The sequence below is a fragment of the Lepidochelys kempii genome, chromosome 7 (assembly GCF_965140285.1).
Source record: "Lepidochelys kempii isolate rLepKem1 chromosome 7, rLepKem1.hap1, whole genome shotgun sequence".
NCBI lineage: Eukaryota > Metazoa > Chordata > Testudines > Cheloniidae > Lepidochelys > Lepidochelys kempii.
Window position 1 is genome coordinate 43,171,337 of NC_136386.1, and position 27,643 is coordinate 43,198,979.

Sequence of the window (27,643 nt, forward strand, 5' to 3'; positions counted from 1 at the left end):
AAAAAGATGCAGTCACCTTTTGATCCCATATATGTGTGTAAGTTCTATGATATTAATAGAGAGTCTGAAAGCTAAGTTTGAGCAGGAAATATATTGGAACCTGTTAAACGTGGCTCCTAGGTGTACGGGTCCCATAAAAGAAATGTTAGGATTATAACACCTCCAAACAAAAAATCCATTAGGAAACGATGCTTTTAATGATCCGAGTTATTTACAGGGTTTATAATGTAAATATTAGGTTTACGGTCTTCCCAGAATTTCTACATAACCCAGATACTAGTTATTCATTAACTGAATCTTGTAAATAGGTTTTCATTTTGAGATCTGGTGTTTCCAAAATGGAAGGGCAAGCATTTGTCGCACTGCTGGTCATTTCCTCACTTATAGTGTTAGCAGAAAATACTGATCACAAGGTATTTAGTCTGTTTGTTATTGAGAGCATGCCTAATCTGGTTTCCTAACTTTTCAACAGAATGTAAGTGATGAATGAATGTTCAGTATTCAGTCATGTAATGCAACTCATTTATGTTGGAACCATTAGCCATTCTATGTACCCATATACTGTGGTGTGACAAGGGAGGGGTCTATCCAGGGCTTTCTTCTGGTTTGTTGAAATGTAAGTAGGAATTAAAGGATTTACAGATTTGTCTGATCATACTTTTCCCTGGGAATGTTAAGTATCCATTTGTGTGATCAATCTTGGAGGGAGATGTATTGGGTCTTGGGGAGTAAGTTCAATGGAGTTGCCACTGCTTACATCAGGGCTGAGTTTGGTCCATTAAAATGCTACCTTCTTTAGTGGAAATAATTAGTTTCCATGGGATGTGAAGGAGGAAGGCAATTAGTTTCTTTTAATACTTTGAAGCTGAAAATGTGTTTAATGTAATGTCACAAATTTATCAAAGGGGAGGGGTAAATGGCCTAATTAAACGTAAGCTAAATTTTAGAAAACATGTTTAAATGTTTGTTTATTTCTGATGATAAAATGAACTCATACATTGGAAAATCTCACAAACTGTTATAAAACAATTTTCCTGTGGCGTGTACGACATGCTATATTGATGGATGCTTTTGAAAAAGAAGGTTGGCTTCCTAGGATGCTAGGTACCAGGGAACACTGCAGAGGGGATGATATACTTAGCCTTGGGGTTGTGGGGGGAGTAAAGAAAAGTTCAGAAATTGCTCTCTAATTCTGCTCTTCTGGAAGACACATGGGGCTAAATTCTCTCCTGCATCTGAGATTCAGTGGATGGAGGGTAAAGGCAGGTGGTCTGACCAACACCTTGGTTCTGTGGGCCAGTCTACATGCTGGCTGTGGTATGAGTTAGAGCAGTCTTGGGATTGCTCTAACTCAGTGGTTCTCAACCTGTGGCCCGTGGGCCACTTGCAGCCCAGTCAGCACACAGCTGCAGTCTATGTGACATCCTCAGGGCCGTACAGGTAGTATTGGACGCAGCCCACAATGGTAAATAGGTTGAGAATCTCTGCTAACTTATGCCCAGTGTAGTGGACCATACATCATCTGAGGATTGGCACAGCAGAGCGCCACCCTGAGCTGACCCTATAACAGGTTGTGTGGTCATTGGGGCAACTGACTTTTTCCATGAACTGAGAACTCTGCCCCTGCTGGAGGAATTCTCAGCTGGCCAGTTATGACCAGAACCCACCCGAGCAACAGAAATAAACCAAACAGAAAATGACTCCGTCTCATGAAGTGATGGAGAAGAGATCTAGAAGGAGAGAGTCCAGGTCTCTTCCATCAAAGGGAAAGTTACTACACAGTGTGATATAAGATGTTTGAAGATGGGAGGGGGAGTAAACACAAGAAGATTTATTTGGGGGCTACTGGGAACCCCCACAAAAATGGCCATAATTATTTTCCTTCTATTCTTTCAGGGCTTTGTTTTTACCCACTTGTTTTGAATGGAGCTAGAATTGACTCCGCTGGTTCTGTTTTGCCACAGTAACTCTGATTTCTGTGAAGAGTAACAGGTGGAATTTGCTTCAAGTGAGCAGCGAGGCAAGAAGCCAAGGGCCTCAGCATTTGAGAACTGTGACCATCTCACAGCAGCTGCTCTCCTCAGTGTGGCAGTCCATTTAGATCTCTCTGTCACTCACTGTGAATTAAGGCAGTACTTATGAGCAGTGATTGTTGCAATGATGGTGTAGTGCAGTGGGTCTCAACCAGGGGTAGGTATACCCCTGGGGGTATGCAGTGTCTTCCAGGGGGTATTCAACTCATCTAGATTGGTGTTTCTCAACCTGGGGGTTGCAGCCCTGGGATGTCATGGGATGGGTTTAGGAGATCACAAGTGCAGGGCCAGCAAGCAGGGCAATTGCCTGGGGTCCCACATCACAGGGGCCCCTGCAAAGCTAAGTTGCATGCATCAGTCCCACTGCCTGGGGTTCGGGCTTCACACAAGGCTCAAAAGTGAAAAACAGGCTCAAGTATCACACTGAAATGTAAGTACAATATTTATATTCCAATCAGTTTATTTTTCATTATATGGTAAAAATTAGAAGGTAAGTAATTTTTTAGTAATAGTGTGCTGTGACACTTTTGTATTTTTATGTCTGATTAGTAAGCAAGTAGTTTTTAAGTGAAGTGAAATTTGGGGTACTCAAGACAAATCAGATTCCTAAAAAGGTGTACAAGTAGTCTGGAAAGGTTGAGAACCACTGGTGCAGTGATAGGATTGTTATTTCTTTAAAAGGTTTGAGCACTCTTGTGGTGCTCACTATCTTCCAGAAGCTAGCCAGAGCAACAGTGTGAATACAGTACACAGCTGGGCCTTGCATGTTGTTTATATTTGCTAAATACAATTATTTGGACCCCACCTTGCCTGGGTGGTCCTTCATATTGACACAATACATGCTTTAATGTATGGCCCACAGAGGCTAAGGGCCAGGACAGCAGTGAAACAAAAGGTAATATCCAGCAGCCAAAAGAGAGATACACCTGTGATTACTCTTAGTTTGGCTTATTCTTTGAATTCAGTGGCAGTACTTCAGGCAATCTACCGGGGGGGACAGTACAGGGGAAAGTTTTTAACCCTTTGCTGTTAGGGGGAGCAGACATGGGTCCGGGCACAATTTGTAGTCTGTTTATGACAACAGTAAGTTAATTCATCACGATTTAATTTGTTGATATATGCAATGTACTTTGTAGATGATAGCACGATCATTGCTAGTCATTGTCCCATAACAGTGTGGATTGAAATCTTAATTAGCCAATCACATTGCTTCCTCCTCCATCCTACAAATATTCTGAAGTTGTTTATCTTGCCAAATATCTTTGTTTGTATACCATTATCTTGGCTGATGTCTACACAGTTCTGGCAACAGCTATAGAACCAGCAAAAGAGGCAACAAATTATTTATTCCTGGGTGTTTTGAATTGCTTTATAGCTGACAGGATGGTGAGCACAACATGTCTTGGGTCGATGATGTTGGCTGACTGCTAAATTGTGCTCAGCAAACTGTAAACTTATCTAACTCAACTATTCACAATTATGTTCAAATGCGATTAAAAACTTGTCATGAAGACATGCCTTTGACTGTGAAGAAACTGACAGCTTTAAAATGGATGCTATGTATAAATTATAGAGGTGAATGATTATTTTAATTAGTAATCAACTAGCAGTTTAAAAGATTTGCAGGTTCAGTTTGCAGAAGTAAAAAGATATATGTACATCCATTTTAGACACTAAACTCTTTATTTTATATGTAATTTTGCTACTAACTCTAAAAGATGCTGTTGGTTGTGATTCAACTTAGATTTACAGTCTTGTCATGACTCTGCTTATCAAAAAATGCTGTGTCTGTTGAACTCCGACTTAAATCTTTCCATTCATTTTGCGGAAACACTGCCACCCACACACTGGCAAATTCTTTTGGATCAGTCTACAGCCCCACATCACATATGGAAAAACACCTTTAATAAAACAAGAACATCCCAAGAGTTTCCCAGTGGAGCTGCTTGATGAAATTTTCACAGGGAAAGCCTGTTAAGGAAGCTGAGTTAAAGTTGTAAAACAGCAATTTTTTTTCTAATCATGATTGGGCTTTGAAAGAGTTACATAGTTTGAAATAGGTGCATTTCAAGGGCACCTTCAGTCTGTGCAAACAGAGAAGACAGCCCACACAGGGCTCTAACCTGCCAAACATTACATGTGACCAGAAGCTACTGGCTTGCAAAATGTGCAGCTAAGTCCTACTTGAGAGAGAGAGGATTTAAAAACAAGGAAGACAGTCTGGCTCTCTGGACCAAATACCTAAAGGGGCATCAACAGGGTGTTTAATTCTGTGAGCCAAGTCCTCTCCTGGTGGTCAGGTCAGGTAGTTGTCCAGCATCATAATCACCCAATGAGGGAAGAAATTTCAGAATGCCTTACTGTTCAGCTAAAGCCCTCTGTGGAATAACTTATGCAGAACAGGCCACAGGTTTATGTACAATAGAATTGGTTATTATGGGGATGTGAATAAAGAGCAAGCAGTGAGCAAGCTTGATCATGGATTTTGAATGGAAAATCACAGGACTCACTGCTATTGTGAATTGAGTGGAAAATCTTGTAGAGATCATGGTCTCAGCATGACACCCTGTGTGATCCTCAGTTGAAGCCACAAATGATTAATTCTGTTTTGCCTTTTAAAATAGGATCAGTCTGCCTTTTCCATCAGTCTCAGCTCTTTTACCTCAGATAGGAAGCCAACAGCCCACTGCTGCTTCTAGAGAGCTGAACATTACACCAGCCTCCAAACCCCCTCACTATTTGATGCTACATTTCATTATAGTGGTAGCTGAATTTCACCACCCTGTCTATTTCAATGTGTTTCTTTTTTTCCCCAGAATGCCATTGAAATCCACAGCCTGCATGTGGACTCTACGGTTACGTCTCGATTTGCTCATACTGTTATCACCAGCAGATTTGTCAACAAGGTTAATGAATCCCAGGAGGCTGTTTTTGAAGTGGAATTACCTAAGACAGCTTTCATCACTAACTTCAGCATGTAGGCTCTTCTGCTACATCTAATACTAATAATGTGGGTCTCCGTCTGTGGTGTATTAGACCATCAGTGCACCTTTCTGATGATACACTGAGTGTAACATTCTGAAAAACCAGTTGTGGAACACTGGAAGGGCAGTTGGCTCTTCAGAGGTTCTCTCACACAATGTCTGCAGACTGAAAAAGTCGAGAATGAAAATTGGATATAATATAGTGATGCTCAATAAATTAGCCTGCCTGCTGTGCAAAGTTTATTATATCCCTAGCAAGATGGTATATTTAATTGCAGAAATTTCAAGAGGTCAGTGCTGCTTGATATTCCTGCTGCATGACCTCTAACCTCATCAAAGGGTCTCTGAGGGTACAAAAACAATGACACCATGGCTCTCTAGTGAGCTGTGGTGATTGGAGGGAGATGGGACTTAAGGGCTTCCTGTGCAGATGCCCTGAGAACCACAGGGCACTGTATTGCCCCTTCCCTTTTCACAGACCAGCAGAGCCCACCTCTCAGTTTTAATATTTTAAAACATTTTAGGTCAATTGATGGAGAAACATATCCGGGAACAATAAAGGAGAAAGCATCTGCACAAGAGCAATATGACATTGCGGTTTCACACGGTCAAAGTGCCGGCCTTGTCAAGTAAGCAGCAGTTCTGATTCACTATTATTTCCTCTGATTTTCAGTTTCAATATTATGGATTGGGTTAAACTGCATTGAAACTGATGGGTATAACAGCTTCCTTTCATTCAGAAGAAATGTACAAAGCAATTGAGATCCCTTATCGAATAGATAGCTGTAACAATTGAATGGGGGGGCTCTGTCCAAAACAAATCCACATGCAGGTCTGGAGTAGGAGTTAATACTGCAGAGATAGGTGAGGGAGTTCTACTGTGATCTGATAAACTCAGAGGCCGGAGATTGGATTGGAGGGGTGTGTGTTCAAGTGAAGCAGCACTAAACACCACAGAAACAGACTAAGGCTTTGTCTACACTACACAGCTTTTAGCGATATGGCCATGTCGACACAGCTGTGCTGCTAAAAGTCAGGTAACGCAGCTGCTGTTTGTTGGCACTTTTGCCAACCAAATACTTCCACTCCCAGCGAGCAGTGTTCACGTTGTCAACAGGAGAACACTCCTGCCGACAACGCACTATTCACACTGACTCTTGCTGCGGCAAAACTTTTGTCTTTTTTTTTAGGGGGGAGGGAGGGTTTAGCACCTCTGAATGACAATAGTTTTGTTGCTCAATTGTCAGTGTAGACATAGCCTAAGGTTCTGTCTACGCTAGAGACCTTACAGCAGAACAGCTGTATCGATGCAGCTGCACCACTGTAAGATCTCTTGTGTAGCCCTCTATGGTGATGGGGGAGAGCTCTCCCATCGTCAGAACTAAACTACCTCCAAGAAGTGGCAGTAACTATTCACACTACCACTTATGCTGGCGAAACTTATGTCACTCAGGGGAGTGTTTTATTCACCTCCCTGGGTGACATAAATTTTGCCAACATAGGTGGTAGTGTAGATATGGCCTCAGAGAGTGAGCACAATGCCAAGGAGATGGCAGAACAAGCTCTGGGTACACAGCCCTAAGAAAAAGCCTAGAGCGAGCTTTAGGAGGCTGAGTACTGGCTTGGAAAGGTGAGCAAAGAAAAGCTCCTGCTGTTTGATTTCCCCCTGGGTTCAAGGAAACAGGACTTGGTGCATTATTTGTAAATAAACAGGATTGTATCAAAGAAATACATTGCTCCATCGTTAATTTCTCTTCCTAACTGAAACAACCTGCAGGACCCCAAATTTTGGCTAAACACTCAGGTGAAAAAGGGATACCACCAAAATGCATTTCAAATCCATGGCAAAATGAAGAAAAAACAAACAAAAAAACCCTGTCTCTTACACAGAGTAATTTTTGCTGATTTTAAGGTCAGATCAGTTTTAAAAATCCATCACTTTAAAGAGTTGCTAAATTAAAATTGATCTAAGCAATAGGTACAGCGAGGGAAATTATTCATAGCCCACCCAGAAATGGGCTAGGATAGAAGGCTCTATGGACTGCACTGGGGAGTAACAGTATGCGCAGGCATAACCTGTTGTAGGTTCAGGACTTAAGAATGCTTCAGAACTGTAGGCAACATTGCACTGAAGGAGAATATTCAGTCTGGGCTTCCAGTTATTCAATCCTACCACCACTCGCATTAATTCCAACTCCAGTGCCTCTAGGTTTCTACTACAAATCTAAACTCATCGCCTACATATAGACTAAATACTGTACACTAAAAACTTTGAAATGGTAAGTAACTCTCTGTGGGATGTGAACAAGTCTTATTTACATTAAACAAAGTGACCTCTCTCTCCTTGGCTGTGCCACTTGACTACTCTTTAACCCAGACAAATGGAAACTTTGGCAACATCCCCTGAAAATATCACAGTAAAAAGCTAAATGTCAATTTTGCTTATTTTCAGAACCACCGGAAGGAAACTAGAGCAGTTTCATGTCTCAGTCAACGTTGCATCAGACAGTAAGGTTACCTTTGAGCTGATATATGAAGAGTTGTTGAAGCGACAGCTGGGGAAGTATGAATTGTTATTTAAGGTCAGACCCAAGCAGCTTGTTAAGCACTTTCAGGTAAGCTATACCTAGAGGCTTTAGGAATAAATGCTGCTACCTTGTTTGGGCAACCCTGCAGCTGCCAAGTGATGCTGACCTATTTTCCTTCTTTCCTTCAGATTGATGTCCACATCTTTGAACCCCAGGGTATAAATTTCCTGGAAACTGACAGCACCTTTATGACAAATGAGTTAACTGAAGCTCTTACAAAGGTGCAGAATGAGACCAAGGTAAAACATCATCAGGAAAATTATATTAAAGCTAATATTAAAAAAATTATATAATACATAGGTTGGGAAAAGAGTGTCTGTACATCTGGGTATAGTGCTTAGATTATCCACAAATATAAAGCTAGTTTTTAAAAGTCATATGATACCTAGAGTACATAATCAGCAATAACCCAAATTTAGGTGAACAGCTTTAACAATACAGTTTAGACATTGCGGTTTAGATATTAGAATCCGAATACTAGGGTACATCACCCATGAAAAGTTGTACAGAGATTCAGTGGTGGAAAGCAAAATATATCAATGAGTGAAGATTGTCCCTCACTAATTGAGAATTAGGTTGGTTGTCCATTTAGAAAATACAATCTATGAGGAAAGCATTTATTACTTTCCTGACTGCGCTTCTCACTGGCACTTCAGCTCATCCCTCCTGTTATTGCCAATGTCCAGTTATGTGTTCTATGTAGATGTCCCTCGACCACCTGGTGGCGTCTGACACCATGAGTTGCCGCATCCATCAGCGGAGCGGAGCGTTGACTGATTCCGCATTCTCTCAGCACTCGCTCGTTACTGGGGTCCCATGCCCCTAAGGCTCCGACGATCACCGCGTGTGTCTGGACCTGGTAACCTTTAGCTCTCAAGGTTTCGGCCAGAGGGGCATATTTCTCTACCTTTCGAGTAATGCTAATGGGAATTTATCTGTTATTTTTAGTTGCTATTTATTTTTGTGATTAATCTTAATTTAGTTGCTTTTGTGTTTAATTTTCAGGCTCATATTTTATTTAAACCAACAATAGCTCAACAAAAGAAGAGTCCTGAACTTGAGGAAACCCTCCTAGATGGAGACTTTATCATACGTTACGATGTTAAAAGGAGTGTCAGTGCAGGAGATATACAGGTAACAAATATATGTCTGGAAGTGCAAATGAGAGAGATCATCAGGGGTTGATAGATTCTGAAAGTGCTACAGTACAATTAAAAAGTGTAAAAAGTAAAGGAGGACTTGTGGCATCTTAGAGACTAACCAATTTATTTGAGCCTAAGCTTTCGTGAGCTATAGCTCACGTCATCAGATGCTGTAGCTCACGAAAGCTCATGCTCAAATAAATTGGTTAGTCTCTAAGGTGCCACAAGTACTCCTTTTCTTTTTGCGGATACAGACTAACATGGCTATTCTTAAAAAGTGTAGTCATCAATCCAGAGGGAGTAGGAGTTGAAGGTAATCAGTAAACCCAGAAAAAGCTCTCAGCACTATCCATTGACAAATTAGTTTTATATTGCATCATATTATTTTTCTGTAAAGAGGATTTTCAAATGCTGGCAGATCTAAGTATTAGTTGCCAGTCTCTTTTGAAAATGAGATTAACTGAATTTGATTTAGACAACTGTTAAACAGTAATTACTTGTATATATTCTAACATTTATCTCTATTTACATTGTAAAACAATTTTAATAAGATTTTTGTTATAAAAGTTTGTGGACCAACACATGCCTTGTAACAGGGTGGGGCATTCACCGGCACTGCGGCTCCTGCTGGTCAGTCCAGGAATTAGCTCATCCAGCTCAGGAGCACCCTCCTCTAGCCGGTTTCTCCCCTGCCCTTACCTGCCCTCTGCAGTCCCTTTATCTCCACCAATTCAGGCCCCACATCCCTCCGGGACCACAGTGCCCCTTACCTTGGGGTGCTGCCCCGCTGCAGTGTCCCCACACTCTGGGTCTCCCTTCCCAGGGGAACCCCCAAACTCCCTACACCCACTTTGCCTCAGTGGCTACTGCCAGTCGTCATCTAGCCCCTTCTGTCAGGGGCAAACTGCAGTCTGAAATGGCCACTCATCACTGGCAAGGGGGTTGGACCAGCTGCCTTTTCTTGCCCAGGCTGCCTCCCTGCAGCCCTAGTACCTCCTCAGGCCTTTGCCACAAGGCCTCAGCCTGGGAGGTCGCCAGGGCAGAGCTCCCCAGCTCAGCCTGCCCTTTCCCTGTACTGCTCTGTCCAAGGTACCCCTGTCTCTCCCAGGCAGCTAGGTCCTTCTTGCTCCACTACTGGAGCAAGACTCACTTCCATCTCTCCTCAGGAGCCCTTCCTATAGTGGCCCAGCCGGGCCCTGATTGGCTGCCCCAAGCCCGCTCATGATTGGCTCCCCGGGGCAGCCCTTTCCCAGGGCTGTTTTTAACCCCTTCCAAACCGGAGCGGGGTGACTGCCCCGCTTCATCCTAATTAAGTGAATAATATGCAATTCACTTTCTATATAATGTTACTAATTTTATATACATGGATATGTTTAAAAATGGAAATTATAGTTAACAGGTTGCCTAGATCAGTGTTGCTAAATAATTTAAAAAAAACCACCCTCAAATAGATAGTGAAGTTGTTAATTAGATTATTTTTCAGCTGTTTTAGATAAATTGTGTTTGTGGTATGTATATGAGAGAGTGCCTGATTCTCCATCCTGTTACTTCAGACTTATGCCATGAAATTACCCAAGTATCAAGCAGGTGCCACTGAGTGAACAATCTCATCTGCTCTATCTATGCATATGCCACATGCACAGTTTACCTAAACTAGTTAACACCCAAAAGAATAACTTTATTCTCTATTTTTGAGGGGGTTTTCATTTTTATTTAACAAATTATAATTTGAACCTCAAATTATATTTTATTAAATAGATGTTAAAGTGAAAACATTTTGTACTGAAATGATGTACTAAATGATTCATGTAACTGAGGCTCATTCAATATGACACTCTGACATACAGTATGAAGAAATTAATATGTGAAAAAAATGGTTTTGAAGGACATAAGGTAGCGGCACACAGAACATAATTGACACAAAGCAACAAAAACAAGGAAAATGAAAAGTTAAGCCACCTAACAGTAATACCCTATAATCCTCCATCCACAATCACATTACCATTACCACAAATACCATATTCTAGACCACAACTCACAACCTAAATTCTCTCCCCCTTTTACCCTTCTGTTCACACTCGTTACCAGATTATTTTTTCACCTTGCAACAGTAGTTATGGATGTTTTTTGAGTAGTTTGTGTTGTAAAAGCATAGTTTGGTAAAGGGAGGAAGGCAGAAGAGCATTTAAAGGTATATTTAGTACAATAGTGTTGCTAACAACCTCTTGGATTATTAATACAAAATGTTCAAAATTTAATTTACATTTAATCATTTTTATTGTTTCTGTTACTCTGCTTTTTTTTTTTTTTTTTGAGTCAGGGCAATGAAAATAGACTAATCAATTTCAATTTTATTTCGAGTCAGTTTCATTTTCTTTTTTCTGTGTTTCCAGGATACTGCAAAATTTAGGTTGCAAACACCATAGGGTAATGTTATTCCTTTCAGAATTAATCTTTTCTATTGAATGTTTTGAAAGAGAAGTCTAAGGAAACCTATTTTTTGATATTGGGTTTTGTTTAAGTTTGTTTTGACAAAGCTTACACATTTGACCTTAACTGTCCTGATAAAATTCTGATTATGATGGAAGAGCACCCTTCTTAAGAATCGCATAGTCCCATTGAGTGTAGTAGAGAAAACAGGATATGATTGTCTTTTGAATTACACTATACAAATGGTGTTGTTTTTCTTTAAAACGTATGTTTCAACAATTATTTTGAGGAAATACTGTTTGGATTTGTCTAGAAGACTAGTCAGCTGATGATGGATCCGATCCTGTGGCTGTGTCACAATAATGCAAGATGTAAATTGTATGTATTAACTTTTTGTGTTTCAGATCGTAAATGGGTATTTTGTGCATTACTTTGCACCCAGTGAAATGCCAACGTTTCCCAAAAATGTCATCTTTGTTGTAGATCAAAGTGGCTCTATGTCAGGCAGAAAAATTGAACAGGTAACTCACTTCTTAAACACAGAATTACATTTGTATATTTATTCAGTGTCTGTGCTGTTGTATAAAGAAAAGCTGATGAGTCCACTGTAATTTCTAAAGGTGCTTCATGTACCAGCAGCACTATCTCACTCTAGGAAATAACAGTGATGTTCAGTTTTAAAACTCATGCTACTTCTGTAGACATACAACATTTTCAGAGGCTAGAAGCCATCTTGCTCTTGGAAATATGAATATGCAACTTTATTTAAGCTGATCATTTTAAAGTTTAACCACTTCCTAACATGGCTGTCGTCGTAGATATCTCATCTTGATAAAGTTCTAGCTTTCTAACTGAGTTGTTTACATGTGAAAAATTTTGCTTCAGTTTTTTTGTTTTGTTTTCTTTTAATAAAAGTGGGAAAAAATAAGATCACAGTGGAATGAAGCCAGTGGAAGTTTTACTCACTGACTTCACTGGGAGTGGAAGTGGGCCCTACTGTCTTCAGTGGGGGTATTTGCATCAATAACAGTTACAAGATTAGGTCACCTGTAATGGTTTCAAATTGAAAGATAACGTTATTGTGGAGTCCCAACAAATGCCCTGATCCTCCACCTCATATTCCACTTTTCAAAGCCATTCCACCCTAGCCTCGGTGACCAGTCCTTGAAACAAATAGTATTACAGTGACCAGCGCCTCAAATTCTCCTCCTTCTCCAGCATAAGTTACTGAAATGGTTGTGTAAGCTTTGCATATTTTAGGACCCAATCCTTGTAGCCGTTACTCAAGTCAAGTACAGTGGGTGCAACTCCATTGATTTACACCAGGGCTGATTATGGCCCATGCTCTTTACTGTTAAGATGATCAGAGAGAAGAACAATTTGCATAAAAAAGTGATAATGGCACTGTCACAGAAGTTGGTGTTTAGCTGTGCAGTACTGTGAACCCAAAGACTTCCAAAAAAATGAGTCAACCCCCTAAAATTATGAAACTGGCTTAAAATTATAAATTTAAAAAATTGGGGTTCTTTTTATTTGCCTTCTGATTTCTGAAGCTTTACTAAGTTCACTCACTTCATGTTTTCAAGCTTTAATTTTTCCACAACCCTGGGAATTAGAAATCGTTTAAAATGGAAGCTGAGATTCTCATAAAGTCTCTTGATTCCAGCAGCTGGGAATTAAGAACAACATCAAATATGATGAGACTCGCAATAAAATTGCAAGAGTTGGCAAAACTAGATGTGTACAAGGAAAGTTTAGATTATGTCTCTAATGTATCCTTGACCTAAGGGTTGGATTTACATATCAAGAAATTCTTCCTTATTCAACTATATATGAGCCGAAGTTTATAAATTTGAAACTGCTTACAAAGTGAATTACAATATTTGCACTTGGGTGTATAACGCAAACAAATATTGTACTTGGAATATGTTACGTTCTTCTGAAGAGAAATCTCATTATTTAAAATAAACTATGCAGCAAAAATAAAGGTATCTTAATAAGCTGCAGCTCCATTTTAAATTCAAATTCTGATAAAATACAAAACAAAAAATACACTTTCCCCCCACTTTTTAACAGACAAGAGATGCCCTCCTGAAGATTTTGGAAGACCTCAGACCTGAAGATCATTTTAGCTTAATAACCTTTAATAGCCTGGTTACTGAATGGAAGAATACTTTGTTACAAGCAACTGGACAAAATGTGGAAAGTGCTAAAAGATATGTTAAAACTATTATGGCTCGTGGAGGTAAACATGCTATCTAAATACTTTTAAACGTAGACACTCACCACAGAGAATGTGAAATAACTGCTAGAACAAACTGTTGTTATTAATTTATGTTATATGGTACTTTTCAGAACAAATAAGACATGATACTTGTCTCAAAGAGTTTACACACTAATTTTAAACAGGAAGTACTAGTTATTTTTTAATAAATACTAGGGATGAAAAGGGACAGGAAGACTGGTTACATTAATAAGATCAACTGGCAAGTAAACTGTTATGTGCACATATACAGATGTTCCACTGCAGTTATGAAATGTAAGGTGTAAGGGAGTTTTTCCTTTTTATACGTATGATTGTTTAGAATAGAGCTAGTTGAAAAATTTCCAGTAGAACATTTTTCCTCAGAAAAGGCCAATATGTCAAAATTGAAATGTTCCACAATATTTAATTTTAAAATAATTGAAATGAACTGTTTTGATAAGGTTCACCTTATTAGAATGGAATGTTTCAATTTTCCATTTTGAAAGAATATTTAAAGCTATATTTTATTTTATATAACACATTATAATATATAATAAAATTTTAAAAAATAAACTCAATCTAAATGCAACATTTTAATTGACTGGAAACAGAAATTTTTCAAAAATTTGGTTTCAAAGGAAATTTGGAAAATTGATGTTTTGTTCTGATTTCCAACAAAAAACAAATTTGAAAATCACAGAATTTTCTGTAAAATGGACATTCCAGTTCTCACACAGCTCTGTTTTGTAAGCAAAAGGTTAATATAACCATTAGTGAACAGTGATGCCCGAAAGTTTATTTTACTTTCTATTCTTCTGCTATTAATTTTGTTTTACACTTGATTGGATGTTCAGGCCTCAGCATTTGATACCAATGTAGACCGCCAGTGAGCGGCACAATCCTTAGGCTCCTCAAATGAATCCAAGTAATATTTCTTAAATTCTAATCTCACAGATAATAATAATTATTTTATATGGATCTGTAGAGACACTAAAAAAGGGCCCCGTCTATGTTCCTCTTCACATAATTTACTGAAAATACTATCAAAATACCCCTGAATAACTAATGTACAATTCAATATAACCCATCATTAGCAAACCAAGTAACTTAAAAGCTCAAATCATCCTCTGTCTCTAAAAATTCGCCACCTTTTACAATTTCCTCTAATCTTATTTTTTTATATCCAGTCAAATGCCTCTTTAAAACTGAGGTGAACTAATTGAGTTCTTTTAATTGTTTTTAGATGGTAGAATCGTGTGTATTTTCTCTGTTGTAGGAACAGATATCAACAATGCCCTACTGACTGCAGCAAACACACTAGATAAGGCCAACTATGCTGAGATATTGCAAGCAGACAGCATTTCCATGATAATTTTGCTGACAGATGGTCAACCCACTGTTGGTAAGTTAATCACAGTAAGGCAATTCCCCCTCCCCTAATTATGCATCTTTTACGTTCACATTCTGGTAGTTGTCATACATGGTCTGTATACTAGAAAACTCCTGCCCAGGAGTGGGGTGGAAGTTCTCACTTATTCTTGGTCCACTGCAGAGAGGCTACTTCTACAGACTATACGTGAAAGGAGCGTGGAAAGAGCTGAACTTGAGATGGTGGCAATAGTCTGCATGTTTGAGCGTACACCCTTTGACAAGAAACACAATCTAAACACAATCCCTTGTGCAATTTATAGTCTGTGAGAGGTGAGGCAGGCTAGCTATGAATGGTTGAAACCTGAAGGCAACATACTTGAAGCTAAACCATGGGCAACATCAGTGCTGCATTTGTGTAGTATATGTGTGCATCCTTTTGGGCTTAGGTTACAACACTTTCCCCTCACTTCTCAAAATCTGACTGTATATTTTAATAGTACCGTTTATTCTGTAATCTTTTGTGAATTTTGATGTTAACTAGCAACTCACTGTGATATTACAAGATGGGGGGATTATGATGTGAGAAAGTAATTAAACAGCTAATTCTGATGACACAATTAAGCAATTATGACATGTGAGAAACATGCACCAAGTTCAGCTGAGTCCTTAAGAAACAAAATATTCTGTTTTCATGCTAATTTCCTTAAGCAACTAGAACTAGGAAAGAAAACATTGAAATCACAGGCCCTGAAATAAGCAGAATTGTTTCTGAACAAAGATTTTCAAAGTTTTGCATGAAGCTTCTCTTCAATGACTGCAAGATAGAGTCAACCCATGACCCCCTATATATGCAAAACTCATAAGTGGTAGGCCTGTCTACTGACTCTCATAATCCAAATGAGTTTTTTTTTAATTAAAAACAAAATTAAAAGATTAAAAAGATGGGAAAATTAACTTTGTCCCATAATATTACTACGTAAATTAAGATAGTGCTGGTCTAGTAGTTAAAGCAGGAGACTGAGAGTCTGAAGACCTTAATTCTGTTCCTGACTCACCATGTGACACTAAATCAATGGGATTGCTCACGTGAGGGAAGGTTCCAGGATTGGCCCCTTGTGATTTTGAATATCGTGTTGAATGAAAAGCTTCAATCCAGTGACCACAGTGGTGTGGCTAAATGGGGGCAGGGAGAAAACCAATGAAGTTTTTAAATCACAGTTTTCATCTGGATTGCACACGAGCTAATTTATTTTCTCTCAGTATGCATGTATAATTTCTGTTAATGTCTTTCACCTCCATCCCTGTGCCTCCACCTTTGTTTGTATTGCATCTGTCCAAATCAATTTGTAAGTTCCTTGGGTTGGAGACATGTCTAACCCATGTATCTTGTAAAACACTGTATGCAACTGGAGTGATCTGAAGAAGAAAAATAGGTGTTATATGAGTGCATTAGGTCTCTCTGGAGAATTAGACCCAGTCACTGAGAAAGCAGAGTGGTATTTTCATCCTCAACTAAGCAGAATTCAACAACTTTTTTTTTTAAGTTTTACTTCTGTAACCCTTCTGCCCGTCAGAGTTGGCAGCAACAAGGGCCGGGTTCAATATCTAGGGGTTCCATTCCAATAACACAATGCAAACCGGCTCGAGCCCCCACCCAGTGACCTGGGACAAATATATACCACCCCCGCTGGGCGCCTCCAAGAGGCAATACTTCCCCTCTCGCAAGCACATAGTCTGAGTGTAGCAAAAGCCTTTTAATAACAGAGAGAAACAATGTGGCATTATGTTGGGGAAACACCACCAACAGGATTCATAACACAACCCATGAGCAAAAAAAAAACCCACCCCAGGCAAATTGGGGCATGCCCTTTTCCCTTTGGTTCTTGAGTCCAGCAACCCCAAATCACCCAAAGTCCCAAAAGTCCCAAAAGTCCAATGCCCCAAAAGTCTCTGTCCCTGGTCAGGGCAGCCCCAGAATTCGAAAGTTTATTTGCGGAGCTTTACCTCCCAACCTGGGTGGAAATGGGACGGGGGTAAGAGGCACCTTACATGATCTGAAGCTGACCGCCCCATAGCTCCATAGCAGCGCTCTGCTCCGCCAGCCGCCCCACAAACTCCTTCGCTCAGCTGCGCTCCGCTCCGCCAGCCGCCCCACGAACTCCTTCGCTCAGCTGCGCTCCGCTCCGCCAGCCGCCCCACGAACTCCTTCGCTCAGCTGCGCTCCGCTCCGCCAGCCGCCCCACGGACTCCTTCGCTCAGCTGCGCTCCGCTCCGCCAGCCGCCCCACGGACTCCTTCGCTCAGCTGCGCTCCGCTCCGCCAGCCGCCCCACGAACTCCTTCGCTCAGCTCCACAGCCCACAAGCAGCTCCTGCCATCCACACACTGCTCCGCGTCGAACTGCTTCACCAGCCGTCCCACAAACTGCTCCACAATATATCTTCAGGCTCCCCCACTACTTAACACAACACTCAGTGATTTCAGCTCGTAGTAGGGGAGCCCCAGTGCTGGTGCACTGTCAGCCCAAAGTGAGCTCAGCAGCTTATAACTAGACTTCTAATGAAATCAAAATTAGCTCTGATATTCCACAGTAGAGAGAGGAGGAAGTGCAATTAGCATGTAAGGCCCTCACCAAGGGGCCCATGCCACCAAGTATTAATACTTGCCCCCAGCCTCTCTCCATTCACACAGTTTTGGAACCCCTGACCCTTGCCTAGCGAGTGCTACTTAGTTGATGGTGAATCCCTCCATCATAACAAAAGGCCACGTATAGTTCCAAGCACAGTTCCCATAATCAGGGTAATAACAATTTATTCTTCCTGCCCCAATAACAGAGACACTGGGGATCCCACAGCAGCCAAAGTGACCATTTGGGCAGCTATGATCTCATTCTAGGCGTGGTGGGTGTGCCTATGCAAATGAGATCGGCCCCTGAAGTTCTTTTCCACAACTTGCCACACCTCACCACCAGATGTCAGGGTGGAGCTCATCCTGACACTGCTTACACTTCTTTGAGTAAATTTCATAAGATGTTTGAAGCAAAATTTTCAGTACATCCCATTGCTCTCTTTCTATATTAAAAAAACCCTCTCTCTGTATACACACACACACACACATATTCTCTCTCTCTCACACACACACTGTATTTTCATTTTTTTAATAACAGGTGTTCAAGGTGTTGAAATAATTCAACAAAATATACAGAAGGCTATCAAAGGAAAGTATGTCCTCTATTGCCTTGGCTTTGGTTTTGATGTCAGTTACAAGTTCCTTGAGAAGATGGCCCTCGATAACGGAGGAATAGCTCGTCGTATATATGAGGACTCTGATTCAGATTTGCAGCTCCAGGTAGGGTTCTGTTAATAATTTAGGAAACATACTAACTAGTTTCAGAGGAGCAGCCATGTTAGTCTGTATCCGCAAAAAGAAAAGGAGTACTTGTGGCACCTTAGAGACTAACAAATTTATTTGAGCATAAGCTTTCATGAGCTACGTGCATCCGATGAAGTGAGCTGTAGCTCACGAAAGCTTATGCTCAAATAAATGTGTTAGTCTCCAAGGTGCCATATTAACTAGTGACTCTGGCCTATTTAAATCAATTAAAGGCATGCCAGGAAACTCTTAACTGTGAGACCAACACAAATGAAAACCTTTGTGGGCTCTCAAAGAGAGAAAAAAGTGGTATCAGTTTTCTCCTCAAATTTTGTGTCCAGATGAAATGCCAGTTTTGAGAGTGAAAATGTTTGTGGCATACGGGGCCAAATCTTGAAATTCTCCCATCTCTCCTGGGCAAATGAGTGAAAAATTATAATTCTGTGCGAAGGGATGAAATCTGTCATTTAGTGCTACAGAAAGATTCATTCTCTAATAGAAATGATACTGTAGAAATTTTGATCCCTGGTTCAGATTTTTTAGTTTTATTTATTTCTGTTTCTAAAACAAAAAAGATAACTATCCAAAGCTCTAGGCAACCAGCCTGTAATTTGATACACAGCACGGAAGCACATGGGTCAAGCTCAACTATAAACTCTCACCAATAAAACTGACCTGAAAGTTTTCTGAACGTTTGAAAAAGTTTGATCCATTCTCCTCTCCATATGCCTGCATTTTTTACTTCTGGGTAAAAAGAAAAGGAGTACTTGTGGCACCTTAGAGACTAACCAATTTATTTGAGCATGAGCTTTCGTGAGCTACAGCTCACTTCATTGGATGGCTCATGCTCAAATAAATTGGTTAGTCTCTAAGGTGCCACAAGTACTCCTTTTCTTTTTGCGAATACAGACTAACACGGCTGTTACTCTGATACTTCTGGGTAGATACTGAAGTACCAAATTACCATGAGAAATATAGCTTATGTGGAATTGCTTGTCTGATCAGAAAAAGAACTTCACTAACCCTTGCCAAAAAGGCTTATTTTGTGACGTTTCCATTATGCAGATCCAAGTGAATCAGATATATATATATATGTGTGTTTCTGTGTGCCCATCTGAACTGAACCTTGGAACCTATTGAAGTTTCCCCTCATCACTAATTAGAATGTGAAATGTAGTCACCCATAAATCCTGGAATTAAAGTAGCACACTGGTGAAACAGAATTTGTGATACCACAGGTAATCCACCAGATTCCCTGTTTCAGAGTGACAGCCGTGTTAGTCTGTATTCGCAAAAAGAAAAGGAGTACTTGTGGCACCTTAGAGACTAACCAATTTATTTGAGCATGAGCTTTCGTGAGCTTTCTTTTTGCAGAGTCCCTGTGTCACTATCCATGGAAATCCAAATCCCTGTAAATCCAGTCATATATACTAATAGACTAGGCAGAGTATAAAGGAAGTTTCTAATATACTTTTGTAGGAAGAGAAAAATTAACACCAGACTTTTTGAGATGTGTTTAAATATTTGATAGGTTACTTACTTAGAGTTAGTTATACAATCATTTGGTCTCTCTCTCTCTCTAGGGCTTTTATCAAGAAGTGGCTACTCCCATATTAAAGGATATTGAAATACATTATCCAGAAAATTCCATTCTGGAATTAACTCAGAACAGTTTCAAACTGTTTTTTGATGGTTCTGAAATTGTGGTAGCTGGAAAAATTGACAATGAACTTGACGTTTTGCCAGTGGAAATTCAAGCTCAGTCAGTAAGTACTTATAAATTCTGTGAGTTTTCTACACAAAGAGAAACTTGTACGTATACTGTAAGGGACATATTCTTGAAATGTCTATGGTCTTTTCTGTACATCAATAAAAGTTTTTTAAAAATATCTTGTATACAGTTTATGTTCACCTCTACTTCTGATATGTACGGACCAGAGAGAAGTCCTATCGGTCCATAAAGTATCACCACATGTTCTAAACAGTGGTTTATTTATAAGGAAGAAGAAATGTCAGATATGAGTATAATAAAATCCTGTAATCACTAATATGGCACAAATAGAGCATCTATTATGTCCTATGAGCTGTTCCTTCTTTTAGTCTTCCTGGAGCTTCTGAAAGTTATTCAGTTATGATTACAAATTATTTCATGGGCATTTGAGATCTAAATTGTTATATTCCATTGAGGCATATATCTTGTTAAAATATTTTAATTAATCATGTAAAGAGTGAGATTTTTTGATAATTCTAGCAGCTAAATTGAGAATAAGATAACATCCATCTTCCACAGAATGTAGCTTTCTGATAGTATGGATTGATTTATTATAAATAATTGAATTTAAATAGTTTAACACTAGTGCACTTTAAATATGGCAGAGCAGTTTTATTGTAAGCAGCTGCCTGCTATCCAAACACTAAGAAATTGCATTGGGGAAAAAGTATCCTATAGCTGACATCAATTTCTTTTGCTTGGTCTCTTTTGGAACTTTTAAATATATTTTTTTAAACTGGGTAAGGCCTTGAAACTTAAAAATATTATTGTCTTTAAATTATCTCTTGAGGGTTAGTCTCTCTCTCTCTCTCTCTCTCTCTCTCTCTCTCAGCATACCAGTAAGCTGATTTTTAAGGACGAAGCAAATGTAAGAGAAAAGGAGAAGGTATTTCAACATCAGAAGTACATTTTTGGAAATTTCATTGAGAGATTGTGGGCTTACTTAACAATTCAACAGCTGCTAGAAAAATCGTAAGCTAATAAACTAGTAAAATCCTCATGTTATGTATTATGAATTTATAAACTTCTTCATGAAAACAAACCATAGATTCTTTATTCACATGATGGGAAAGGAAAGTGTGAATATTCCTGCACATAGCCTTAAAAATATACCCAGTGAAAAGAATACTTCAGTACTGTATAATAATGATCCAATACTTTGCAGTTTGTGACAGTGTTATATGCTGCTGTGTTTTGGACTATTATTGTGAAATGTTATAGTATTTATTTATATGGACTATACTGAACTTCCATAGTACAATCAAGTATATATCCAGTGTAGGTGTTGCCAACCACAAATGATGGAGGTATGTCCATAAAGCATGCATTTTCAAGGTCCACTTGTATGTTTACTGATACAGCAAACACATGAGCATGGGCATAATTGTACAGGCATGAATAGTTGAGTTATCCTAATGGGATTACTCATATTTAAAGTTACTAGAAAATCTCCTGGAGAAAGTTTGAGGACCCCTGACTCATAGTCAGCTGAAAAGTTCACTTTATTTTTTTAAGACATGAATGCCAACATTAGTATTTCAGCTCAAGAGGAACAGCAAAAAAACCTGCATGTGGCCCGAGCTTTGGAGCTGTCTCTGAAGCACAGCTTTGTTACACCTCTCACTTCCCTGGTGGTCACCAAACCTGATGATCAACAGAAACTCCAGCTGGCAAATAAACCGACTGAATCTGGTAAATTCAATTTGGAATGATACTATTTCAGTTACAAACAATACAATCAATAGTTGCAGATCTGTTATCTCCATGATCCAGTTTTCGGTGGCAGTGATGTAAACCAGGTTACACAATGCAAGTCTAATTTCAGACTCGCATTTAGTTTTTTATTTTGAAGTAGAAGAAAAAGGACTATAGGTGGAAAATGGATGCTACTATTTAAATGGAGGGGGAAGTAGTAAATAAGTAGTTAATTACATGAATTAATACTGAGCAAATGCTTATTGCTGAAATTCCTTCCCTGCCCACTTCAAGAAAATCTTGCTCATTTCTCTCTATGATTAAACTGAAACTAGGAAGTAAGGGGCAGAGGCTAGAAAGAATGTCACTTCTTATAGGGCTCTTGTCTACTACATCTACAATTCCCTTAAAACAAATTCTTTACCATGGTAATCAGACAATGAACCCCTCCTGTTTCCCTCAATTTCCTGTTTACTGAAACACATTTGAGTACATCAGCAACTGGTGGTTGAAGCTATGATCCTAATCTGTCATCACTCCTCTGTCTAGATAATGAGAAGTCAGGATTTACTGGCTTTTCAGGTAAGTGATCTCAGCTCTTCAAGTAATTTTTCCTTAATTGGCCAAGATTTTGAGGCCTTCCACTCAACTTCATAGCGTTTCTCTGCGCTTGTCTACATGGGGAGGCACAGGAAAATTAGCCTGTCTGTAAAGTGATAACTTTTGAATGCTGCATCTGATCAATTTCAAGGAATGTTCTAGGCATGAATGAGCTCAGACTTATTGATAAAAAGAAAAGGAAGACTTGTGGCACCTTAGAGATTAACAAATTTATTTGAGCATAAGCTTTCGTGAGCTTATACTCAAATAAATTTGTCAGTCTCTAAGGTGCCACAAGTCCTCCTTTTCTTTTTGTGGCTACAGACTAACACAGCTGCTACTCTGAGACTTATTGATATGGGGGAAAACTGGAAAACCAGAAGGGGGAAAACAGGGGACACATGGAGCTTTGTCCATCTGTTTAGTAGAGCCACAATTTCAGGCACTTCTGCAGCTGTCTGTTGGTCAAAGAACTGGTTGATAGTGCCCATTAACATCTTCCAGCATAACAACACCCTAACTCATCTCTGACCATCCCAATAGAATTTAACATGTTGACACCCTAAATGATTTATCCCCCAGACACAATGAAAAGAAATAATAATGGTGGGGGAAGGGGGAAATTGCAGGGGAGTCCGGTGGGGCCAAAAGAGCCCCTGGCACAGGGTCGGGGGTGGGTGTTGGTGAACCTGGCATGGGGGGAAGGGGAGAACACAGATGGCCTGGCATGGTGGAAAGAAGAAAATGGGAAATTAGAGGGTATCGGTGAAGGGGAATGGCTGTGCATGCAGACCCTTGCATGTGGAGGAAAATAGCAGACCCTGGCAATCTGACATGATGATAAGAGACTCTCTCCAGGGGGCAAGAGGGGAACACAGAGCCCCTGGCATGAGAGAGGGGGACATTCCAGAGAGTCCCAGAAATAAAGGAGGATGAGGAGGTGACACACAGGGAGCTTCCAGGGGGAGAATAGAGGGATGCAAGGAAGCATTGCAGGATGCAATGAGGTTGGCCTACAGTAGAATTGAAGTGTGTATTCCCCTGGTAGTTTCTAGAGACACATGAATAGGCTCAGATTTGGTCCTATTAGCTGTGATATATTAAAATGAGGTTTTGGTTTTTATTTGAGGAAACATTTACTGGGAAATGTATAATTGAAATAGGGTAGAATGTAAATTATGAACAATAGAAGGGCAGCAACCTCCACCTAGGGAATGGTGAGAATAATCTAGCCCCCAAAGTAGGAAGTCTCTCTTTCTAAAGCTTTTAGGGCTGGTCCTGTAGCCTTTACTCATATGAGTATTAAGAGTTTAAAAAAACTTTTGAAGTGATAAATGGCTGTATTTTTTAAGTGATTTTTGACTCTATTTTCTGCCACCAGGAAACAAACGCTCAAAAATCCATAAAAAGAAAGTCTTAAGTTACAGAAGGCATCATGATGAGAGTATGTGTAAGTTATCTTACTTTTCCAACTAAAGAATTTATTTCTTTAAATAATAACCTAAAGTATTCAAACATTGAAATCTCAAGTTAATGATGCTGATTGTAGTGAAAAATTAGACCTATATTTTGTTCTAAAATTGTAGCCCATTTGTATTAAAAACAGTTAAGTTCTCTGAAAGTCGCATGTTTCAAAATGAAAACTGCGGGTTTGCTAGCACATAAAAAATTAATTCTATTAATCGATACACTTCAAGATTTTAGGTCTAAATTACGTAGGGCACGGACAGAACTTGGTGCTGCTTCCACTGAAGTAAAAATTAATGTCAAAGGGAGCAGAATTGGACCTATACATTCTTGGGGAAACTTGTATCTGTTGTTTTAATAGTCATGCCCTACATTGCAACCTGGATCTTTTGGTGTTGCTAGGCTGGTTTATACTGGAGAAATTTTCCACTGTCATCACCATTTCAAAGACACTTCTGGTTTGAAGTGCCAGATAGGCAGAAGTGGGCCAAAGGGATGGACATATTGGGACAGGGAGGAGGCATGGTTGGGGCAGACCTATGCCTTGGCAATTTTGCACCCCTGCAAAAACCACAACGGCCATTACAGTAAAGGTGCAACTGTGGCGGACAGTCCTCAGGGCTGCCCTAACTTGCCTGGGGACTGCACCAGCTTTCACATGCCCTGAATAGGGGTTGTGCAATCTTTGAACTTGTATATGAATCTGTCCCCTCCTCTCCATATACACAAGTTGCCATGATGGTGCACAAGTGTTGCCAGCACCTTAATACTTATTCAGAGCAAGTCTCTCCAACGTTGTATGTCCTGCATCAGGTTATACTGCGCTGCTGCAATGTGGCCATTAAGTCCTAGCATTACTATAGCATTGGTTCATTTAGTGTAATCTCACAGTCCTCCTCCACTATCTTCAGTGACTTCTTTATTGACAGCTGTTGGGACGTGTGCTGGGAACCATGAGAACCCTGCACGGAATGCTGTTTGTCATCTTGCTTCACTGGTGTAGCTGAAACAAACAGCATTGCAACTTGCAATGGTGATATTTTCTCGCATAGAGCAGTCTTATAATTAACTAGTTTTTGAATAGAGGAAATCTCTATAACTCATTTTATCTTCTGGAAGCAATTCAGAGATAATCTGTAGCATCTACGGTTTCTTTGGCAGTTACAAGAGAGGATGTATTAGAATTTTTGTATTTTTTAAAAAATTACTTATTTCTACTGCCAAAAGCAAGGAACAAATAATACTGGTTTGAAGCAAGCCATAGAAGGTGGCCTTAATAGGAACTTTCACTTGTCTGGGGAATGAGAGCCTCTAAGGATGGAGATTCCACCACCTCCCATTCCAGTGCTTCACCACCCTCCAGTGAAATAGTGTTTTCTTATATCCAACCTAGACCTCCCCGACTGCAACTGGAGACCATTGCTTCTTGTTCTGTCATCTGCCGCCACTGAGAACAGCCAAGTTCCATCCTCTTTGGAACCCCACTTGAGGTAGTTGAAGGCTGTTATCAGATCCCCCCTCACTCGTCTCTTCTGGCTAGCCTAGTTGTAACTAACTGAAAGTCACAAGTGCTGCACTTCCCAGTCAGTAGAACCTGAGGCAGTATGAGTCTTCTGATATGGAAGTTCCTGCAGTAAAAACATGGGAAAAGATGGCTTTTTGAGGACAATCTCAAAAATTGATCATAAAGAACTTGATTATCCTGCAGTAAATGAGGGAAACTTTACTCATGTTTCTTTTGGCTTGTTTAGGATTTATTTTCAATTGTTGTTAACTCTTATTTTTAAATCATATTACCACCTCTTGTTATGGAACGCCATTTTACAATTTAGCCAGTCAGCTTGTGACAGTCTAATAGGCACATTGTAAACGTTCCCCCAACTTTTCTTTCTTAATATGTCCCCTTCCTGGCTTATAGCATTCCTAGTCTGCCTGCACAGCTCAATCAATGTACCTCTATTCTGATTTGCAGCACCCTTGTTATTTCACTTTTGGGCCTATTGAACAAACAGTACTAGTCATGCAAAATCATGCCTTCGTTTTTTGGTTGTTTTTTTCATACCCAAAAATCATAGCACCACAGAAGTAAGTGATGGAAAAACCTACAGACCACTGTGATGTTCCCCTGGTGTTATCTAGACCAGTGATCTGCTAGATCACTCCAATCCTTGACTCTGGGAGACAGTCTTACTCTGCTCTGCTGTGAGAACCCCCACTCCTGGGCTGTTCATGCGCAGCCTCTGGCATATAAGCTGCTCCTTGGATTGTGCAATCAAATGACACTTGCCAATATCTCCAGTCCCAGATACAAACCTGGGAGCCTCCATCTTGCAATGTCCAGTTATGCTTGCTGGATGGTGCAAGCTTATATGAGTTTGTCAATTTAACAAAGAAATTGATATGTACCAGGCTTGTTATCCCAAGGGGAGTCTCTGACATGCTTCAAACCAAATACACTACTTCAGGCAGAATAAACAAACAAATTTATTAACTACAAAGATAGATTTAAGTGATTATAAGTCAAAGCACAGGAAGTTGGATTTGGTCAAATGAAATAAAAGCAAAATGCATTTTAAGCTCATATTAACACTTTCAGTGCCCTTACAAACTTAGATGCTTCTCACCATAGACTGGCTGGTTGCCCTTCAGCCAAACTCTCCCCTTTGATCAGCGCTTCAGTCGCTTGGTGGTGATGTCTGTAGGTGGAGATGGAAGACAGCCAGCATGGCAAACGTCTCTTCCTTTTATCATGTTCTTTTCTTCCCTCTTGGCTTTGCTCCCCACCCCCGCACTCCCACTTCAGGGTCAGGTGAGCATTACCTCATCGTAGTCCTGAGTGACCAGGGGAAGGGGAGTGACTCACTCAAGAGTCCAACAGATCTTTTGTTGCTGCTTATGTCACTGTCTTTTGTTCCTGTGAGACTGGGCTGGGTTTGTCCCATACATGCCCTGATGAGGTGTGAACTGCCCCTCTGTTCCTGGAGAGTTTTGCCTGGGCTTGTTTTAAGCCATGAGGACACATTTTCAGCCTCATAACTATAGACATGAAATTACAACCTATAACATTACTATAATAACAATGCTCAGTACTTCATGAGCCTCCCAAAGACACCTGACATGACGACAAACTTTGCATTGGTTACCACACAATCATATTATAAGGATGAACATGGCGATGCAGGGTATTCCCCTGAGATACAGAGTGTCACCCATTTAGTTTCACTGCAGAGTGGTTTCCTACAGTGTTATTTAATAGTGCTTTCTCCACTTCTAAGAGATGAGGCTTCCCTTCATTTCTTCAACTTTTCTGCACTTAACTAGGGATGAGTGGGCACATAATCAGCCCTATATTTTGCAGTGACAAGTGCAAATAGAGACACATGAGACCTCAGCAGATGTCAGTAAAAAATGTAGTGTATTTTCCAGGAGGAGGAGAAGAAGAGAGCAACAGTAGTAAGAAATATCTCGTTTTTAAAATGATACCAATAAGAAGCATGATGCTAGCTTGAAATGTAATTCAGACATGGTATTCTCTTTCTCCAGTTACTGACAGATGGAGGCCTGGACCCTTATTCTATTATTATTCTCACCTCTTAATTATCTGTTTGTTTAAAATAATCATATAAAGTTTTAAATCAACATCAGGCTTAAAGCACATTTCAGTCTCATGTTTATGATGATGATTGTGGATGTTTATTTGATACTAATTTACTAATAGAATATGATCTACAGGCATATATTTTTAGGACAAAATAGTATTTTAAAGTAATTTTCCTACTTTTAAAAATTACTAAAATTTAAAACCTCTGAAAATAAAATCAATAAAGCCTTACTAGTAAGATGAAGAAAATAAACACCAGTAATAAACACAATTCAAGGTTTTAGACATAGTTTAGCCCACACAGGGAATAGATTTCATCTGCTATATGAATACCAGACTTGTCTAC

General features: G+C 39.8%; 1 protein-coding gene across 1 annotated transcript in view; it reads left to right on the top strand.

The window, feature by feature from the left end:
• The first annotated feature begins 3,077 nt into the window (after nt 1-3,077).
• LOC140915172 (inter-alpha-trypsin inhibitor heavy chain H4) overlaps nt 3,078-27,643 on the top strand; it is a 41,069-nt gene continuing 16,503 nt past the window's right edge. Inside the window, exons 1-14 of the mRNA XM_078853923.1 lie at nt 3,078-3,116; nt 4,850-5,010; nt 5,542-5,646; nt 7,470-7,632; nt 7,734-7,844; nt 8,611-8,739; nt 11,582-11,698; nt 13,254-13,422; nt 14,699-14,824; nt 17,958-18,139; nt 19,747-19,929; nt 20,767-20,906; nt 21,469-21,626; nt 23,611-23,679. Coding sequence (XP_078710049.1) covers nt 3,078-3,116; nt 4,850-5,010; nt 5,542-5,646; nt 7,470-7,632; nt 7,734-7,844; nt 8,611-8,739; nt 11,582-11,698; nt 13,254-13,422; nt 14,699-14,824; nt 17,958-18,139; nt 19,747-19,929; nt 20,767-20,906; nt 21,469-21,626; nt 23,611-23,679 — 1,852 coding nt within the window. The remainder of the gene's footprint in view (nt 3,117-4,849; nt 5,011-5,541; nt 5,647-7,469; nt 7,633-7,733; nt 7,845-8,610; nt 8,740-11,581; nt 11,699-13,253; nt 13,423-14,698; nt 14,825-17,957; nt 18,140-19,746; nt 19,930-20,766; nt 20,907-21,468; nt 21,627-23,610; nt 23,680-27,643) is intronic.